This window comes from Drosophila montana, unplaced genomic scaffold, assembly GCF_035044405.1.
Source record: "Drosophila montana isolate Dmon_TW-CO22-7 unplaced genomic scaffold, ASM3504440v1 contig_2534_1, whole genome shotgun sequence".
NCBI lineage: Eukaryota > Metazoa > Arthropoda > Insecta > Diptera > Drosophilidae > Drosophila > Drosophila montana.
This window is the reverse complement of record NW_026997398.1, coordinates 658,552-679,295: the sequence shown is the minus strand read 5'-3', so window position 1 is coordinate 679,295 and position 20,744 is coordinate 658,552. Positions and strand designations below refer to the sequence as shown.

General features: G+C 43.1%; 3 protein-coding genes and 1 long non-coding RNA gene across 5 annotated transcripts; 1 reads left to right on the top strand and 3 right to left on the bottom strand.

Annotated features, from left to right (window-relative positions):
• Positions 1-442: 442 nt before the first annotated feature.
• Positions 443-4,281, top strand: LOC135428749 (protein MMS22-like). The gene is made up of 3 exons (XM_064682852.1): positions 443-900; positions 961-1,556; positions 1,613-4,281. The coding sequence occupies exons 1-3, from the start codon at positions 551-553 to the stop codon at positions 4,075-4,077; spliced, it is 3,411 nt and encodes a 1,136-aa protein (XP_064538922.1). The 5' UTR covers positions 443-550; the 3' UTR covers positions 4,078-4,281.
• Positions 4,150-5,697, bottom strand: LOC135428750 (uncharacterized). The gene is made up of 2 exons (XR_010436306.1): positions 5,126-5,697; positions 4,150-5,065 (listed from the first exon to the last, which is right to left on the bottom strand). It is a non-coding gene; the product is annotated as an uncharacterized LOC135428750 (long non-coding RNA).
• A 330-nt stretch (positions 5,698-6,027) lies between these two features.
• Positions 6,028-7,620, bottom strand: Pgam5 (Phosphoglycerate mutase 5). 2 transcript variants are annotated; one of them, XM_064682897.1, is made up of 2 exons: positions 6,988-7,620; positions 6,028-6,586 (listed from the first exon to the last, which is right to left on the bottom strand). In XM_064682897.1, exons 1-2 carry the CDS (start codon positions 7,543-7,545, stop codon positions 6,278-6,280), a joined length of 867 nt encoding a protein of 288 aa, XP_064538967.1. In that variant the 5' UTR covers positions 7,546-7,620; the 3' UTR covers positions 6,028-6,277. The 2 variants fall into 2 exon arrangements, with proteins under 2 accessions (XP_064538967.1, XP_064538966.1); XM_064682896.1 differs by having other exon boundaries at positions 6,028-6,589; positions 6,988-7,618.
• Positions 7,621-7,711: 91 nt separating this feature from the next.
• Positions 7,712-14,586, bottom strand: LOC135428764 (angiomotin). The gene is made up of 4 exons (XM_064682862.1): positions 14,377-14,586; positions 13,299-13,505; positions 8,971-9,267; positions 7,712-8,881 (listed from the first exon to the last, which is right to left on the bottom strand). Exons 2-4 carry the CDS (start codon positions 13,341-13,343, stop codon positions 8,060-8,062), a joined length of 1,164 nt encoding a protein of 387 aa, XP_064538932.1. The 5' UTR covers positions 13,344-13,505; positions 14,377-14,586; the 3' UTR covers positions 7,712-8,059.
• Positions 14,587-20,744: the final 6,158 nt, after the last annotated feature.

Below are 20,744 nucleotides of genomic sequence, written 5' to 3'. Positions count from 1 at the left end.
GCCGCCAAACTCAATATTCAAACATCAAAACAAACAAATCTATATTAAGTGCAACGAGCACACGAACAAGTTATTTAGCTAGGAAACTGCTTGATATTTTTTTATATTGTCAATCAATAGAATATTTTGATGGCATTAAACTTACAACCTGTTAATGTCCAAACGGGAGATGGTTGCCGACCTCATTTTTGATGCATTACAAATATTCTTGATTTATTTTTTCTGAGACAGCTTGTAAGATTTAAGTGTGAGATTAGCTTCAACGTTAGGAAATTGCCCAATATTTGTTTTTCCGGCTTAAACGGGCCTTTTCGCGCTTTATCGAGCATATATTTCACTTGTTTTTTGTGCACAAACTTTAAAAAGCCCGCGTTCCTCTCTAGCCCAAACACCTGCGCCATAGCAATTTATCGATAATTGTGCGATTGATGTTGTCATCCGAATTTGCAGAGTCAGCAGTTTTGGCGCCAAAATGTTGCAGTTCAATGCCTGCTGCCAATAACAATAAATAATAACAAGCTTGATCCCGATCTAGTCCATTGCACCAACAATGGACTATGATTTATTCCAGTCGGATGACGATGAGGACATTCTCACCGCCTTCTTGCAAGCAACACAAAAGCCACAGCCAGAATCGCTGGCGCCGTTGGAACAGTTATTGAACAGCAACGAGGAGTTCGATCATGAGGACAATGCTTTGGATCTGCTGCCCGAGTTTAACTGCACTGGCCGAGATACAATCAAGACACAGGTCGACTTGCCAAGCAGTGGATTTGTACGCAATGGCTACGCGTTGAATGCGCAGGTGCCACGCAGCCGGCTGGACAGACTGTGCTTTGACTTCGAGTCGGATCAGCTGAAAGTGTGCGCAGTCTTGCGTTATCTGCATGGCGAGGCTTGGTGAGTAGCCAGTTGCTGACTATCGCTTGTATATACACCACACTAATTCCATTCGTTCAGCAAGAATATACAGAAGTTGTGCGGCGCCGTGGCGGGCCAGCAGCAGCTGCAATCGAAGTCCTCGCTACATGCTGCCAGTAGCTGGTACACGGTACGCCAGCAGGTCACACATTACTATCATCTGCTGATGCACGACATCGACTTGGCGGAACATTGCCAGCTGCTATATCCGGCAGCTATACAGCTGCGCGAGCTGCTCAACAGCTGCCTGGATGCGGCCGCCTGGCGTGTCTTATACTTTGCCGAGCATGGCAAGGGCAACGAGTGCCAGGCGCCTGCCTACCATCTATACCATGGCGCACTCGAGTGGCGTCTGCTGGACTTGTGCTTGCAGCGCAAGTTTGAAGCAGCCGCGCCCGATGCAGCGGGTCAGTCAAAGTATCTGTCACAAATGGAGCGCACTCTGGATGATCTGGTGTTATGCGCCAGTTATTATCACAAAAGCAAACACAGCGCCGAGCTGCTGCACACTTCGGCTTTTATGTGCCGCTGCAACAAGGAGCTGTGGCTGTTGCTGCACCAGCAAACGGACACGGAGACTGCTTTCTGGCCGCTCTTCCACCGGGCCATGCAGCGCCACAAGGCGCAGCTGCAGCGTAGGTGACATATGCATCAACTGGCGCAGGAATCTCAATTTGTATTCTGTTTTCAGTGGACGCTGCCGGCGCCGCCGTGGCCTATCATGAGTTTTATGCCTGGCTGCGGCTTAGCGTGGCTCGTTTGGGCGCCTATGATGCAGCTGGAGTCCAGCGCTTACAACCGACAGCGCCAGTGGCAGCGGATCAGTTGCAGACGGGCGGCTTACTGCGACAGTTTCTGGCCAGCCAGCCGGATGAGCAGCAGCGACGCGTCTATCTGTGCCTGTTGGCGCCGTTGCAGCTGCATTGGGGCCAACCCGACACGGATGTGCTCTGCCAGCTGTGGGAGTGTCTGCATCGTTCGCTCAACTGTAACTTTAGTGCGGGCACGGCACAGCTAGAGCAACTGCCGCTGATCTGCGCCAGCGGCGCTGCCTATTTGGAACGCTATCGGACGCTGCTGGCCAAGCCGCAGCTGGAGGATCTAAATCTGAGCAGTTTTACGCTGTTCGCGCTGCTGCTGGGCAAAACGCTGCAACAGCTTCCGGCACTGGGCCGTGGCAATCAGGCACAGAAGCTGCTGGGACGCATCTTTAGCAAGTTCAGTGCTGCCAAGCTGTTGGCGCTGAATGAGTCCGGCATACACCATGTTATTGAGCTGTTCCTCTGCCTGCTGCTCACGTATGGCGAGTTTGGGGAGCTGGCGCCCAAGCTGCGCGAAATGCTGCTCTGTCTGGCGCTGGACAAGCTGCCCGCGGCGCGTCGCCTGCTGGCGGCCAAAGGACATATGGCTGTGCTGCTGCTTCATGCGCAACGTCGCCAGCCACTGGAAGAATATGTGGCCAAGCTGCTATCACAACTGGCAGCCGTGCGCAACGATACAGATGTGGGCGGCATCTATGCGGCCACGCTGGAGCCCATCTTCCAGCTGGCCGATGATTTTGCACGCGGCGAACATCTGCTGCTGGCGCCCTGGCTGACCCATTACATGGAGCACAGCGCACAAGCGGCACAGGAGCGCGTCTGGCAAGCATTGCATTTGCTTCTTCAGAAACTAAAAGTCCAAATGTCGGCCAGCGTGTGGGAGGCACTGCAGCAGCATGTGCTGCCGCAGCTGCGTGTGCAATACGTAAGCGGCTTCAGCAGCTGGCTGCCCAAGCTGGCCGCCGACTTTGTGGCACTGGACAAGGACAAAAAGATGCTGGAGTGTCTGCTGCTGGGCGCCGAGCCGGCGAATACGGCAGCCAGCGCACAGCTGTTGCTTCATGTGCTGCAGGATGTAGCAGCTGTTGGCCAGCCACCGTCCGGCGTGCTCATCCTTCAAGTGTGGATTAAATCGTTGGTGCTGCTCAATGCACAGCACGAGGCGGTGATTGCGCTGACGCCGCATGTCATCCAGCTGGAGGAGTTTCGTGCACTCGGCCTCGACGCCGAATCGCTGGCCGGCCGGGAGCCACTGTGTGCATTTTTCGGGGCCTTGGGTCGACGCGCCCAGCAACAGGAGGGCGTCGCCCATGTACGCATGCAGCTCAGCCACAAGCTGCACGCCTATGTGGCGCACTTTGAGCACTGGCTGCCCACGGACCAGCGAACACGCGGCAGCGCAGAGTCGCAAGGCCGCCAAGAGCGTCCCGAGCTGGGAGCACGCTTCTACAACTTTTTGGCCATTGTTATTTATAATTGTGCAACTCTCTCCTATGTGCGCTCCAAGCCCAGCTGCTTCTTTCACCTGGCCATGGTGCGTTTCCTGCTGACCACACAGCTGCAGGCGGGCGTGCCGCCCGAGGGTCGTCTGCCGCAGCTGGTGCACAAGATATTTCCGGTGCTGCTGCAGGGCATTGGCCGGTTGCCATATCGCACGGATGCGTATCTCAGCCGCACGCTCGAGCAGCTTGTGCTGCACTGGACACCGCATTTCGGCTTCTCCAGCAATGTCAAGCTGGTGGCGCGTCCATATGCCACGCTGCTGCAATCGGATGCGGATGGGGAGTTGGCGCAGTTTGTGGTGCAGCAGTTGGCTAGCCAGTTTCTGGGCGTGCAGCGCAGCCAGGCGGGCACGCATGTTGGCCTAATCTTGACGCTGCTGCAGCAGCTTCTCAGCGGCCTGGACGAGACGCTGGAGACGTCGCGCGACCAACTGCCCAGCCCAGAGGCGCAGCTGTTGACGCTGCTGCGAGCGGTGCATATGCCGCTGCTTGAGCATGTGATGTTTGTGGGCGAACTGGAGCCCAGTCGCGTCCAGGTGTTGACCCTGTATCGCGTGCTCGTTAATCTGCGCCAGTTCCAGCGCTCGACAGCGGCACGCGAGCTCTGCTCCGGCGATATACGCAGCCTGGCCGAGAAACATTTGGCGCACTGCACCTACTTCTACTTTCAGATGCTCATCAAGCTCGCGGAGCAGGCGCCCCAATTGGTGGCGCCACTCTATGGCTTTGTGCGCGACCAGGCGCACAGTGTGGAGCTAAAACGCGGCGCTGGCGAGGATGTGGGCATACGCAAGTGCCTGCAGCGTTTGCAGCAGGTGCTGCACACCACCTAGTTGGGCATATAAATGTTTAAGTTAAGGTTAGTAGCTGCAGAGCAAGCGCAAGTACAAGAGTGTGCCCGATCTCTGCATTGTCCACAAATGTAAATCCATATTTATTATTGCTTATTCTAATGCTTAAGACAATATTTGTACTTTTTTATGATGTTTTAAATCCCATTTACCGATGCAAATTAATTAAACTCAAACTTAAATTAACTACTTTCTTATAGATATTGACTTACATATGATTTTTGGCTTTTCAAAGGCTTCAATTTATGACACATGCAGTCAAATGAGATAGTATATAAATTATATGTTTTTTAAATCAGCGTAGGCGATTTGGAAATGTCCTGGTGTTGTCTAAATGAATATGAATTAAAATAAGCTGCGCGTTTCATTGACTGTAAATGATTTAAAAAATTTGTACTTAAGCTGGAGTTTAGCGTAGTTATGGGATATGGCATTAAATGGTGTACTACCTGGAGATGGGTGCTCATGGCAACGACTATTGTGACATTAAGTCACTTTCCTTAACATTTTCCAGAAATTTCAACAACGTCCGGGATAATTGGTGTCGTAGAGCACGCGCGTTGTCGCTGGAAATTGTTCGCATTTCCGACAAAAGATAGTCGCAAAATGCCGAATTTGCGTCCGGATTTGAGCCTGCGCCAGCCGCAGTTGGCAAAGCAGCGCCTACAGCCTGCAATGCGGCGGCCGGAGTTGTTGTTGACGCCGATTTACTGGATGACGATCTTGCCGGACTTTCTGAGGCGCCAGTGGGAGAAGGTAATGGGCTTGTCAGGCCTGGCGCAACCGGAGTCGATGGCAATGCACCCAGAGAAGTGCTCGCTGTGGCGGGCAGCAATGGTATCGTTGGTGTGGATGCTGTGGAGCTAGCATTGCCGCGTGTCCGACGTCTCTTGAGCGACGTAGCGACAACCCGTGTCGGCCGAGTTTGTGTAAAGGGCTTCGTTTCAGGGCTAGAGGTTTGGTCTTTACGCTGCAAGAGAACGTGGGGAGAATTAATTGCATGGTTAAGCATAAAAAGCAGATAATTTACCGAAGCCAACGATTGATCCGCGTTATTTTGGTCCAGGAACGACATGAGTTCGAAATAACGCCAGACCACGGTGCTGGTATTAGCCGGGCCCGCGCTTTGCATTTTGCTGAAATTAAGCCTGTAAGTGACGCGAAGCGAGGCCCATTTTGTTTTGGCCTCGTTCACATCGACGCCGTCTATGGCAAGGGCAGCGACAATGGTGTTCCAGCAGTCTGATCTATTTGATTTTTGCTGTAATGCTCCGTCCATCCAGATCGACGGTTGTTTTTTAACAGCTTTGATTAAGCTAATTACCTCGTTCTCTGACCACTCGTGCTGTATTTTCCTTTTCAAATTTTTCTTTTTGACACGCCGCGATTTCTTCGAAATAATAGGCGCCAAATGTTCTTTGTCCCTGTCGCTCATGGCCCCTACATTTCGAAGAGACAATTTGGTAACAGACATTTCCGTCATATTGTCTATGATTATTTAGCAGGAATACAGTTATCAATCCACTTATTTTTCAATATTGATATGAAGATATAAAAATTTCAGAGGTTGCCGCATTTATGAGAATCTGCAGGATAGGTGGCAACCACCAATTGCGTGTTTTCCAGCACTCTCAAGTGCATGCAATAATCGATACTAAATTTGACAATCGATATGCGCTAATGCCGCGTTTCCAATCATCATCAACATCAATGTCGAATGATGCGCCAATTTCAAAACATACCAAGCGCGTTTCAAAAAATTAACTCATATCCGGGGCCCAGACTTTCTAGTTAAGCGGGCTCTTTTCTCAACTGTTGCAACTAGAAATTACACATGTAACAGTCAGCAGATTCACCTGTTAAGTTTAAAGATTGAGTTCAACTTCTAACTTGAAGTCTTTTTAATGTAGGTGTACAAATAAATCGGTAAAATTTAAAAGAGAAACTGTTGATTCTTCACTAGTTTCTGTCCCGCTCTAATCCGAGCTGCAGCACAGTTAGCAAGAGCATTCATTTGAATTTATTTAAGTAGATTTGTTTAAAAAAATACTATTCTTTAAAGGACAACACGGTTATATCATTGCTTGAAGATTGCTTGAACATCGTTGGAGCTGCGTACCAGCCTTTAAAAGGAATACAAAATTAAAAGCAAAAATAAAACAAATACCATTTCAGACTAGAACTAGACAACGTTCTTGGCATCGCGGGGTATACGATTTGTGAGGTATTTGGCTGGCAGGAAGCCGGTGTCGCCCAAATATTTGATGGACACATTGCCGGACGGACTGATTGTCAGCCACGTGATTGACGCATGATTGATGCTGATGCGCAGCCAGGCCTCCGCCGGGAATTGCAATGCACGGCAGACAAAATAGCGTATTACATTGCCATGACCGACAATTAGCGTATAGCTCTCCTTCTCCTGCTCCGGTAAGGCACGGTGGAAATAGCGTCGGAAGGCGGCCTCGATGCGCGCACCGTCCCGGAAAAACTGCTGCAAATTAAGCCAAATGGTAATGGTTATACAGTGCGTTTCACAACTAAACGACGCTTGCACAACATTTCAATCTTTACGGACATCTTGTGATCAGATTTAAACAACAGTTTTTCCAATTAACGCAGAACAAGATCTTGCCCCATATACATATATCCAGATCTTGTTGCTATGTGCAAGCTTTGAATCAAAGTAGATCAAATTAAATACATATCTCTATCGGAGCAAAGTCGGGGATTAGCAGATTAGATTCAAAATGTGGCAATGCGCAGATTTTTATTTGGAGCTCCGGTTCAGACGTTTTAGTTAAAGCTTAGCAAGGTGTCGCATAGTTATGAAACGCACTGTATGTGGTATGCAATGTTGTTAAAATTATTCCATTAAGCTGGGCTACTCACTGAGGCTTCCGGTTTCCAGTGCCCCACGGGCGGCTGGGGCGGTATTGGTGCGCCCTCACGCAAATACGAACAGTTCTTCACCTTGGCCTTGTCGTAGTCGATCTGGCCTAGTATTATGTCCGCCGTTTCCTGGGCACGCACCATATTTGAGGCGATCACCTTGTCCCATTTGATGCCCAGTTCACGCAAACGTTGGCCCGTATATTTGGCCTGCAGGCGGCCACGATCGGTCAGATGGTGCGTATCATCCGACTCACCCACGTCCAGATATTCACCGTGCCGTATTAGTATGATATGGCGTGCACTCTTCGCCACATGTTTCTCCAGATCGCTGTTATAGCGATTCTGCTCCTGCGGCAAGTCGCTCTTTTGCGGCCGCACCAGACTCTTCGGATCACGAAAATCCCAATTGCTGTCCCACAGCGCACACTCGCTGACCGGCCGGTCGCTGTGCGTCCACGAGTTGTGCACGGCCAGCTGTGGATCGCGCAGCTTTTGGAAATAGTAGGCGGCGAGACCGGCGCCAGTGCCGCACGCAAATGCCGTAAATTTGCGCATTATTAACGGATTGATGGCCCCTTTGCAAATAAATTATGCGGGCGGTCTGTTCCCAATTAACAAACAGCAAAAAGGCGGCACTCAACAGCTGAGCGCGTGTTGCCAGAGCGTTGCCATACTTTCGGCAGATGGGTGTGCGTATTGCGGTGTGGCAGCGCCGTGGAAATTTTGAATTTAAAAATGTTTATTTATATAGTTATTAAACTACTACAACATATTATATAATAACCATGCATTAAGAAGTATGAGTTTTATATAATACTGTGTCTATACGTATTACATTTACTTTATATATTCATATGTTTACGTCCATTATTCAATTATAATTAGTTGCTCTCTCTCTCTCTCTCTTTTCTTTTCAGTGTCTTCAGTGCTGTTAACACTAATTATAAGTTAAACTATGCTTTAAACTAGATTACTGCAATTTAAAGCTGCCGCTTTAGTAGTTGCGAGTGCTTTCAAAACCTTCTCAAAGTCCTGCTTAGGCTTCTTTTTTCTTTTTTTTTTAGCCATTTTAGACACTTTCGGCAGTTGGCACCTGCTCCGGCAGCTGCTCCACGCTGACTGTGCGCACAAATGTGGCGCTGGCTTCAATAACAATTGTGGGCAATTCATTAACAGGTTGTGTCGGTGCAACAGCCTCAGCTGGGCTGGCTTTGTCCTCGGCCGCAACTGGTATTGCAGCAGCAGCAGCCGCCTCAGATGGAGCGTCTGCATCGGCGGGAGCAGGCACTGCTTCCGTTTGGGATACACTTGCCGGCTTCGTCTGCTCCGTTGTAGCTGCTGGTGTTACTTCTGCCGCGTCGGCTGCTTCCACAGGTGGCTGATCAATGACAACTGAAGGCACCCCAGCTGCGACTGGCGTTCCAGTAGCTGCTGCTGCTGCTGCTGCGACTGGAGCTGCAGTAGGTGCCTCGCTAGCAACAGTTGCTGCTGCTCCCGGCTTACCCGCTATGGGTGGCAATGCTGTTAATGCCTCCGGATTATCTTGTACGGCTGGCGATGGTGACTTGGACTTTGATTTCGATTTCAATCCTGGTGAAGGTGTGCGCGATTTGGATGCACTGCGCTGATCCGCCTGCACCTTCAGTTTTTGCTCGTGAGCACTTTTGTCAAGCATCACAGACGTCGACTGGGGCGCTGGACTTGCGCCACGTTTAATCTCCTCAACCTTGGCATTGAGCTCCCGTCGTATTTCAACAATGGGCCTCAACAGAAAGATGGGCACATCGTCGTCGCGACGCTGATACAGCATTTCGCCCTCGAAGTCCAGAAGCTTGTGTTTGCGCGCGCGCAACAGAATGCCGACAACTTTGTCCGAAATGTAGTTGTAAATCTGAATAGACAAAGATGCAGGCGTCAGTGAAAGTTAACCTCTAAATGAGGGGTGGCTGGGGGAGGGGGGGGGGGGCGTCATCAACTTACGTTGAACAACTCGCCAAAGGGTATGACGCGCATGCTTGGCTCATCCTTAACCGTATATCCCTCGGAGTCAATGATCTGGCACAGCTCGAGCATTTCCTTCATCACATGCATATTGGCCTTTTGGCCACGCATCTCTGTCAGGCTGCCGGCCAGCGGCTTGCCATACTGATCCTTGGAGAAAGTTGGCTTCGGCGATGAGGCGCGTCCATCGTGCGAGAATGGGTTCAATAACTGCGACTGCTTATGCTGTGTCGCCTGATTGTTGAACATGGCCACCTTCGATGACAGCGGCGATTCCTGCAAGTGCAACAAAGCGAATGGAAACTCTTTTAAAAAAAAAACGCTAACAGCGGCGAAGCCACAATGATGCACAAGGAAATTCAAGCTCAAGCCGGCGTTGCCAGAATGTTAACTGCTATAAACTTCGGTCGCGTTGCCAACTGTTGTTGTTATTTCCCTTTGGCATGGCGGCACTTTTCAAATTTGAATTCAAGATCCTACACGTGGCAAATAATTTAATTAATGAGCTGTAATTAAATAACAGCAGTTTTACATGTTCTTTAATTTGTCATTGCATCAGCAATGAGCGACATATATGTACATTACATACTATAGTGTATACACACACAAGCAAATGGTACGAAAGGAATGCGCAAATGTCGGCCCATAAATAAAAACAAACTTTGATGAAAAATTTCAAAATAAATAACAAATAAAGCATATTTACACTTCCTCGAGCATACACAACACAAATGAAAATTTAATAAAACCAAATGGAAAATAAAAATAAAAGCTAAGAACGGCCTTCGTGGCCAATTTTCGCGAACGTTTTCTGTTTGTTTAAAACATATATTTTGAAAAACTAACAAACTATATATATACATATATTTAGATGTGTGTGTGTGTGTGTGTGTGTGTAAATATGTTTTTATGTTCTCTTTTGAATTATGTGCCTTTAATTTAACTAAGTTATTGTATAAATCTGTTGGCTATAAGTCTATAGCCGGATGAGCTGTTGCCACATACATACATATGTGCATAGTATTTACATATGTATACTTTGGCCAGCTCTAGCTTTATTTAGACAGCATTTGAAATAATGCGAATTTCGGTTGGCCAAAGAGAAACAAAACAAATTATATAAGTAAATAAACAAATAGACGACAAATAACCAAATGGCAACCAGTCAAATGACGTTATCAACGGCGACGTTGCGTGTCTTTTTGATCAATATCCAAAAATGTCGTCAATCGATTCGGCTGCCAGCTCAGTTGTTTCATGAATTTCATTCATATATTCAATATAAATAAATAAATAAATGAAATGCGCAGCGCCAGGCGATGAATGAAAATGTTAAGCACAAGAATTTTGGCAATAAACCTGCAAGTTATATATACTCTATACTCTATACTCTATACTCTATACTCTATACTCTATACTATATACTCTATACTCTATACTCTACACTCTATACTCTACACTCTATACTCTATACTCTATACTCTATACTCTATACTCTATACTCTATACTCTATACTCTATACTCTATACTCTATACTCTATACTCTATACTCTATACTCTATACTCTATACTCTATACTCTATACTCTATACTCTATACTCTATACTCTATACTCTATACTCTATACTCTATACTCTATACTCTATACTCTATACTCTATACTCTATACTCTATACTCTATACTCTATACTCTATACTCTATACTCTATACTCTATACTCTATACTCTATACTCTATACTCTATACTCTATACTCTATACTCTATACTCTATACTCTATACTCTATACTCTATACTCTATACTCTATACTCTATACTCTATACTCTATACTCTATACTCTATACTCTATACTCTATACTCTATACTCTATACTCTATACTCTATACTCTATACTCTATACTCTATACTCTATACTCTATACTCTATACTCTATACTCTATACTCTATACTCTATACTCTATACTCTATACTCTATACTCTATACTCTATACTCTATACTCTATACTCTATACTCTATACTCTATACTCTATACTCTATACTCTATACTCTATACTCTATACTCTATACTCTATACTCTATACTCTATACTCTATACTCTATACTCTATACTCTATACTCTATACTCTATACTCTATACTCTATACTCTATACTCTATACTCTATACTCTATACTCTATACTCTATACTCTATACTCTATACTCTATACTCTATACTCTATACTCTATACTCTATACTCTATACTCTATACTCTATACTCTATACTCTATACTCTATACTCTATACTCTATACTCTATACTCTATACTCTATACTCTATACTCTATACTCTATACTCTATACTCTATACTCTATACTCTATACTCTATACTCTATACTCTATACTCTATACTCTATACTCTATACTCTATACTCTATACTCTATACTCTATACTCTATACTCTATACTCTATACTCTATACTCTATACTCTATACTCTATACTCTATACTCTATACTCTATATTCTATACTCTATTAACATAGACGTATCTCCGCGCAACCTTTCTGCATTCGCATGCCAGTCAATTCGCACAGGTGAAAGTCTTTGATGTGAAAATGTTAAAACAAAAAAACAAAAACTGCATACAAATTTCAATTGAAATGAAAATTGCAGTTTTCATCGTGCTGGGAAATATAATATTCATCAAATCTGCACCCGAACAAAGGTAATATGTAATGCAATTTATATATGTACGTTAACGCGTATAGCGTATATTTTATGGCTGCATTTAACTAACTGGAGTTTATGGCAAGCCAATGAACCGAACCGGTTCAAATGAGCTGGCGCGCAAAATAACGGCTAACAAATTTGACCCAAAAGCTGGGCAAGTGCTTGCGTAGATTGCTTAATTATGTGTGTGTGTGTGTGTGTGTGAGTGTGTTTGTGTGTGTGTATTTGCGCTGGCATTTGTGTATATAGTATCTATAACTGATTCGATTTGTCGCTGTCGGCGCCGCTGTCACTCAGCAAAAGTCGTCGCATTTAATATACTATACATAAAATACACACGGGCGGACGGACTACGTATATATATATATATATATATATATATGTATATATATGTAAGAAGGCTACATAACATTGCTATTTCAGCGCAAACGATGGTCATTGCCAAGAATTTTTCCGTGTTTTGATCTTTTGCACAGTGCGACAAAAAAATTTGTTTCTTTTGTCAGCCACACAAGCACACACGCTCACACACACACACTCACACACACACACACACATAAATAGACCGGGCATATGTATGTGTGAAGATATATATGTTTGTATATATATCTGCTATTTTGGCAATTCATTTGGCGACAAATTAAAGCAATAGCACATAAAAACTGAAAACTCTTATTATACACTTGCAGAGGGTATTATATATTTGTCATGATTCCTACCATATCTTATCAACAGCCGACTACTATATCATCTACATATATATCTATAGGAAAAATCGGTTGAGAGTAATTAATTGTTGTCGGCAAACTTTTATGTTATGCTACGAGCTTTTAGGGTATTTCATCTTCGGTGTGCGCTTGCTTCATTTTGGTTGCTGTTTTCGGGTTTTCATTTGCAAATATCTTGAAATTTATCAAAATTTTTCTTTGAATGATTTTTAATCGCGCTGGCTTTTTTTTTGACTTTGGAACAATTTCTCGCACATGTTTTTCATATACAAATTTTGTGCGACATTTTTTGTTATTGTTGCCGCTGGTTTCTGTGGTTTATTATTATGATTTTTCATTTTCTTAATTTTTGGTTTTTTTTTTTGCTTTTTTTTTTTGCGCATAAATAATGTTCAGGCATTTGTCGCACGAGATATTTGCCATATAATAATAATAATAATAATGGGGAATTATAAAAATAACTGCAGAATTTCTCTTTTTTCCTAAATATTGTATATATTTTTTTTATTTTCGTTTAGCTTAGTCTGTGCGCCAAATTCCACAAATGCCTTTTATTTTTGAGGTCTTGTCTAATTGGCTATAATTTTTTTTTTTTGTGGTGAAGTTGAGTTTTGAGTTATTGGTTTCTACCTGTTCTTAATGTGAGAAGAGCATATGTATGTATATAGGGCTTTAATGAAATGTATTTTGGGGGCGTGGCAAATATCCTTTTCAACTTTCGGACAATCTTTCTCACTACATTTGCTGAGGCTGCAAGCTCGAAGCTGTTATTGGACCACGATCGAGTATTATGTACGCAGTCGGTTGTGCCCAGTTCTTAAGTTAATTAATTTTGCATTTTTTTGGGAAAGCTGGAGGCTGTTACTTACCACTACAAAGCGCAGGGCGCCCAACTCATGCGATACATCGGCCATTTTGTTATTGGGATTTGGTTGTTGCAGTTTTGCAGTTGTAAAAGTAACTTAGAAAAGCGTTCGCTGGAATTGACGATGGGCCCCAGAAAGACTCACGTGTCACAGTTGGTCTCTATTTGTTGAAACTCGGGCTAGTTTATTGCCACAGTCGTCTTTGGGGTACTGTAAATGTAAATGTAAATAAAGGCCAATTAAAGTTGGCGAAACGTTAGCAAAAAACTCAAAAACGACAACAAACATCAAACAACTAAACGGAAAAGAAACGCTACGCGAAAGACAGCCACAACAATAATAATAATAATAATAACAATGAAAATTTGTTTCGTTTCAGCGCCCATTGTGTTTTGCCCTGGCATTGCTACACAATGTTGTTGTTTTTTTTTTCGCTTTTATTTAGCATTTCTTTTGTGACCCACAGTCAGACCCAAAAAAAAAGTAGATTGAAAAAAAAAACAGTTGAGAAATAAAAACAGAGCGACCCCAAAAGAAAGAAGCAAAACAAAGTCAAATTACGCGAAGCAAAAGAAGCAACAGCCATAGAAATGAAAATAAAAAAAATTAATGCGCACCAACAAACACACGACCCCACACACACACACACACACACACACATACAAAGGCACACAGAAAAGAGCGATGCCACCTTGCCTGAACTCTTAACTCAGCACAGGCACGCATGCGCAAGGCCCTAGCTAAACTAGAAAATTTCGTTTTGCTGCTGCGGCTGCGGCTCATTTGCCGTTTTTTCTGTTTTTTATTTCCCACTAGAAGTTACACTTGCCCCTGGGCCTGTTTATCGTTTCCCATGCCCATGCCCATTCGACCACAGCCAGTGGGACTTGCTTGCCGTTGGTAACAGCGTATCAGGTGTAGTTAAATTTTGCCTTGCGCTTATCGATGCCCGACAAATTTCGATAAATTTGCAGAGCTTATTGTGTGCCCGTTGACAGTTGGCAGCACAAAATGGCCGCCGCTGCAGCAACAGGATACGCAATACGTAAATGGCGACAACTAATATGGACACTGCACTCACTTTTTAACAGATTTATCTGTTGCTGTTGTTGTTTGTTTGTAGTATGCTCCGCTTGTTCGGTTTGTTTTATGGAATTCCTTTTGGTTTTACACTACGTATCTCACTTCAATGCAAATGCACTTGGACTTGGGTATATGTATGTATTTATATTTTATACAAAACCTATATATATATATATTTATATATATATATATATTTGAAAAAAAAACCGCAATAACTGTAGAACAGCTGAGAAATATTGGTTTGTATTTGAAAAAAAATTCTTTTTGCGTTTCTGTGTTCTTGTGCGTGTACACCGTTTGGTTGCTGGGACCAAAAGTGAGCGCTGAAAGCGAGCGCGCTTTCTTTTTATAGCTGCGCCGGGCGCTATACAGACAAGACACACACACACACACTCACACACATACACACAGGCAAACACAGGCACACACGCGCGCATAGAGCGACTCTCACAGTGGCACGAGCGGCATGTAAAAAGCACATCGAAAAAAGTTTCCACAGCTGCTCTCAACATTTTCTTTTAATTTTAGACAGTTTTTTCTGGCTGCGCTCAACAAAAACAGCTAAGCACAATTGTGCCTGCAATGATAACGCACATCATATCAGTAGTTAGGGAGAAACCCCTTGGAACAATAAATAAATTTTATTTCTTTTTTTTTTTTTTTAACTCTTTTCCATTTACAAATGTTTTGGCAATTGAAGTTTTGAATAATATTTTGTTTTTGCTAGTTTTTAAACTATTTTCAGAGGAACAACTTGTGTTTTGAATAGATTGTTCCAGAGTTTTCCATGGTAAACAATTGCAAATTACTTTAAAAAATTTAAGTTTTCCAAGCATTTTTTTCATATATCATAGAAAAATTTAAAACTACGCTGAGGGGTAAGAATTCGCATTTAAAAGCTAAAAGACTTAAAGATACAAGATTTAAAAGATATTGTTTCAGGAAAAGTTTGTAATCTATCTTGGGGAATTGCTGCTATCCTCAGATTCAGACTTTGCCATGTCTAATAGGTTGCTTGCATTAAATATTCAAGAAACAATCAAAGAGGGAAAATGCTCTCTTAAGTTTTTTACATATTCCTCTGTGTACCATGTTCTGCAACGTTTTGCTGGCTGCTTGCTGCTTGCTGGCAAGTAACAGTAAATCAGGCAATAACAGCTGTTCGCTGCTCAAAATTATGGGACATAAAACGTAATGAGCATGCTTTTCATAGGGCTCTTCAGGGTATTTATACTTATTAACGGCCTCTTATGGTCATTTGGTTTATAAAAAAAAAAGCGAAAAACACCTGCTACTTGACTCGGAGAAGAAATGTGGAAAATTCAAGAATGAAAAAAATGCAATTTTGTATGACTTGTTTCGCTTAATGCATTGTGAGTAGCATTCGAAGCCAACAAGAACGGCGCTCGCGATGCGCTTCGCTGCGCCGCCCGGGGTTAAGGTTGGAGCTTGGGCTATGGACACAACCGCAATTCCATCAGAATGGGTAATCAAAATGGCAACTAGAAGCGGATCAGGTCGTGTGCCACGCAGTGTTGCGGGTCGGGTCGGGTCGCAGTTGGAATGCCAGAGTACAGAATGCACATATCTAAATGCCGCGCCTGTTGCTAAGCATACAAAACACCGAAGAGTGTCCCACTAGTTCGGAGTGCCCGACTGACAGATACCCTAGACGCAGCGCCAAGCCAAATAAACTGGCTTCATATGCACTCGAGCCGCTTCTTCTTACCCGCACGCTAAACGAATGCATTCCCGATTAACCTCGGAACCTGTGGTCCGATTTTCCGGGCATAAAATACTCTACAATTTTCTTTTTTTGGAGGGAATGGGAGAGATTTCGAAGAGGAGTCTTTAATCTGCTTTTTGCTTAAAGCAGTTTGACTAAAAATCGATATTTATCGATTTGATCGAAATGAAAGAAGAGAACATTTATGAATCCTTTTCTGGCATCTCAGATAATATATTTCTCTTCGAGATCGACGCGTTCACACAAACGGGACACACACTTGGGACAGACGGACAAGGTTAAGATCGATTTATGCCTCCTTCGGTTACATGTTACCCTCTTTAAAGCCTTTGGCAATGGATTCAATGGGTATACGAGATTCGCGCTCTGTGGCGAATGTCCCATTGCAGTTGGGAAAAACCGGAAGTGACCGGCCGCGCAGCTGCCCCGCCGCCCCCCTGATCGTGCCAGCGTCTACCCAAAGCGAAGACAATCAAAAATAGATTGTGTCATCTAACGGGCTAGTGATCATCGGACGGACTCCGTCAGTGCAATATGATGCGAACCGGGGCGAATTTATCGCTATATATATATATATGTATATATGTATATAGGTGTATATAGTATGTACATAAGCCAAAATCTTGGATGCTAGTCAAAAATGCCAGCTGTCTATTTGAGAATGGAACGCAGCCCCGGCGCTGCGACGACGACGACGGCCATTCGAATCCTGTCAAGAAATGCGTTTAGGGCGCGTGCCCAGCTGCCTTGGCTTGTCAAAGCGTCTGAGCACAGCCTGTCTATACGAATATATATGCATATATATATATATATATATACGTCTAGCTGAGCTGATTTTGTAAATTGAAACAAATTCGAATTGCATTGTTGTTAGCCGCCTTCTGTTTGGCTGACAGCCACAAGTGCATGGCGATGTTGGGCAATTGCTCATTACGTTCGCGTATATATAACCGTATGGTATATGGTCAGGGGCAGCTAAACGTGTCTATATCATATAGTATACCCACCCCTATGGCTCTACTACACACACACACACACAGACTGAGGCACACGCACACGCTCACATAAATGAAATCAAGTCATGAATGAAAATGCGTTCGCCTCTGCGATTTCCTGTTGCATTTTGCATTTAACAATTTTTGCATATTCTTCTACTTCTTCTTCTGCTTCTTAATTTGTTGTGTGCCACAAATTGCTTAGCATAAATTATTTGATATACATGTATGTATGTATGTATCTGCGGGCGTTGAAAGGCCTAAGCAGAACAATTCTTACTTTGTGCATCGCCCTTAATATTTGGCATACGTCCATTCAATTCAATTTTGAATTCGCAAATCGTACAACAAATCAGTTTAGCAAAGTAATATATAATTACAAGCATAACTGAAAGTGCAATTTGTCTTAATATAATACATATGCATATCTGTTTCTATTTTCTAGAAAATTGCGCAAATTTTTAATTCAATTTTTAGTTGAATTTCATATGCTTTTCCTTTGTCTTTATTTCGTTTTGGCTCAATTATTATTTTGCAGAACATTTTGTACAGCTAATGGGAATCACCCAGAAGAGCATCGAGTATTTTCATTAATATTGCATTATTTCCGAGTCGTTTTTCTGCATGATAAACATAACTTGGAACGAAATGAAAAGCAATTGTTGTTTAACGTTTACGAATGGCCTTCAAGGCAAAGTGGCAAAAATAGAAATATAAACAAGATTTATATAAACAGGAGATATAATAAGAACTGAATTCGTTTGCAATTCTCAGTGGCCAGTTGAACGTTTAAGAATGTCGCACAAAAAGGAATTGACAAGAAATGCCACTCGACAGTCTATCAAACTGTTAACGTTGCTGGCTATTAAACATTTAAGAAGATCACACAAAAGCAAGTTTGCAAATAGCACAAACTGAGCGAAAGAGCCTCTAATGCTTATTTAATTTCTTTTTAAATATTTGTTATAAGTCATCTGAATGTAGGAGCATAAGAAATTGAAAGAACAAAGCGGCGCTGACAGTAGTAAAACGTTTACGAATGCAGCACAAAAGCAATTGAAAGCGAGCGACGCCTTTAACTCCTTTAACTTGGACTATTTCTTACGAAACTTCTTGGGGGGCACGTAACGCTAAGAAGCAGACAAATCCGAATCCAAAAAATTGACCAAGATACGTCTATTTGTTAATATGGAAATATGTTCGGACCAGCCTAACCCAGTTGGCCATATACAAGATATACTTCGTATGCACAGCGCTCTTCTATAGCATATAGCTGCTATATTGGACTGATCGGTCGTAGATTTACAAAGCGGACTACTATATAAAGCGGCAGCTATGGCCAGCGGGACCTATAACTGCAAGAGTATTTCATTGTCGGCTTTCTCATACTTGTTGCCTGACTTTTTGGGCTAAGAACTGAACTTTAAGGCCATAATTGTATTTAGCTGCAGAGATTATTATCTAAAAATATATATATACATACATATATACATACATATAAAAGCCATGCGGGATATGTGTATGCGCTGAGCACACAAACCAGCCTGGGCCCACAAATAATACACAGCACATACGAGTATGACACATGCGGACACAATTGTTTCAAAATAGCAGCCGAAACGTCAAAGGTGGCAAGCAGACCGCCCGCCCGAACGGAGGGGGGAGGGAGAGGGGGGGTGGTTGGCGTGTTGCAAATGAGTCATCAACTTTCGGCATAAAGTTCACGAATTGGTCAAGAATGATGATTGCTAATTTTAAATGCGCTCTGTCCCGATTTGGGCATGGAAATGCATTTGATTTGAAACGCGCGTCACACGCGGCGTATGCGCAATGCAACAAAATTGCGCATACGCAGCTTGGTCTGATTCATAACGTCTAATTCGAATATTTGATTATTATTATTTTAATAATTGGCATTATGGGGCAGAATTTGCGTTTTGTTTTTGATGGCCCAATGCTTAGATCTATATATAAAATGCGTGCGTGTGTGTGTGTGTGTGTGTGTGTGTGGCAAGTGCTGAAAGCACTCGCCAAATGACGCAAAATGTGTTGCGCCAAAGCGAAATTGTTATTATTATTATTAATATTATTGTTGTACCCTCCGCAGAGGGCGTAGTATTATAATTTGGCCAAAGCAGGTGCGGCACATAGAAGCAGACCAAAGGCCATATATATTCCTGATATTGATCAGCTCTTCCTGGTCTTCCTGTGGGAATCAGCCGAAACGAATTACTATATCGTATAGCTGCCATGACTACACAGACTTTTTTCACAAATATCTTAAGCAAACTTGGGCATCTTCGAGCTTCATCATATTAGCTATATTTTATCAACATCGGACAACTATAACATCTAACTCTATGGGAACAATCGATGGGAAAATATCTGAAATAAGCCCAGAAATTGCTAATATTCTCACTTACCTGCACAATTCTGTCAAACAAGGGTATTCAAGCATCGGCGTGACGTATATAGTCGCTCTCGCTTGTAATTTCGTGTACCTATTGCAAACGGGTAAATGGGCTATATTGGGGTTGTGCAAATGCATGTAACAGGCAAGCAGAAAGGATGCACGTAAAGTATATATATATATAAATATATATATATGTATACACATATATTTTCTGTCTACCTGTTATATATATATATATATATATAAATATAGATACCTTGAACAATTTCCACTCCTGCTTTTGTAAATATGCATCGATCTCTAGTTATATATGTGCTAGAACGATTTTGTATATTAAATCTTCCATTATTTGCCGCTTTTACATGAAATTGACGAAACAGTTTATCGATATTCCGTTATCCGTTTTCAGCCTATCTCAGAACTTAGAAGAAGTTTGGTTTACTTTATATACATATCTTTACTACCTATATGTATCTATCCATACTTTATATATATCTTTCTATCTATATCTCCCGCTTTCTTTCCAAAATTGTTAAATAACGAATTTAATTAACATTTGTATGCCACATTTATGCACTGCAAACTTCATAAAGATCGGACTCCAAACGCCGAAGTTAATCGTGAATGCATTGGAAGAAGAAGCACAGCTTGTGACGTGCGTGTGTGTGTGCATGTGTGTGTGTGTATAGATAGATATAGATAGATAGGAAGCTGGAATGATTTTAACGGCAGCTTGACGCTGAGCTCAGGGTATCTGTTAGTCGGCTACTTCCGCATAGAGCACGCTTTGTATTTTTTCCTGTTTTTCACTTTTCACTTGTTATTATGGATTCATCTAGTTGATCAAAACGCTCGCATTGAGCACTCCATGTGGCACGTTTTGGCCCTGATGGCCCATTGGCCATGTGCAAAGCCAATGGCCAACACAAGACTCTAGGAAATTGTGGCTCTTCGCCGTCCCGTGCCGCACGCTCCGCTCTTGCCCGCTTTTGCTGCTGCATGCCTGATCTACGGCAAAGACAATCAATTGAGTTCAAAAATTCCATGCCGCATTGAACTCTGTGGCCTGAGGCGAGCGCACGGAAAAATTACAAAAAATATAACAACAAAAATTGCAAAGATATCAAAACAGAAACTCAAAAAGAAAACACACAAAATGTACAAAATTGGAAATGCCAATGAAATTCCAATGCGCGCACACAAGCACACAC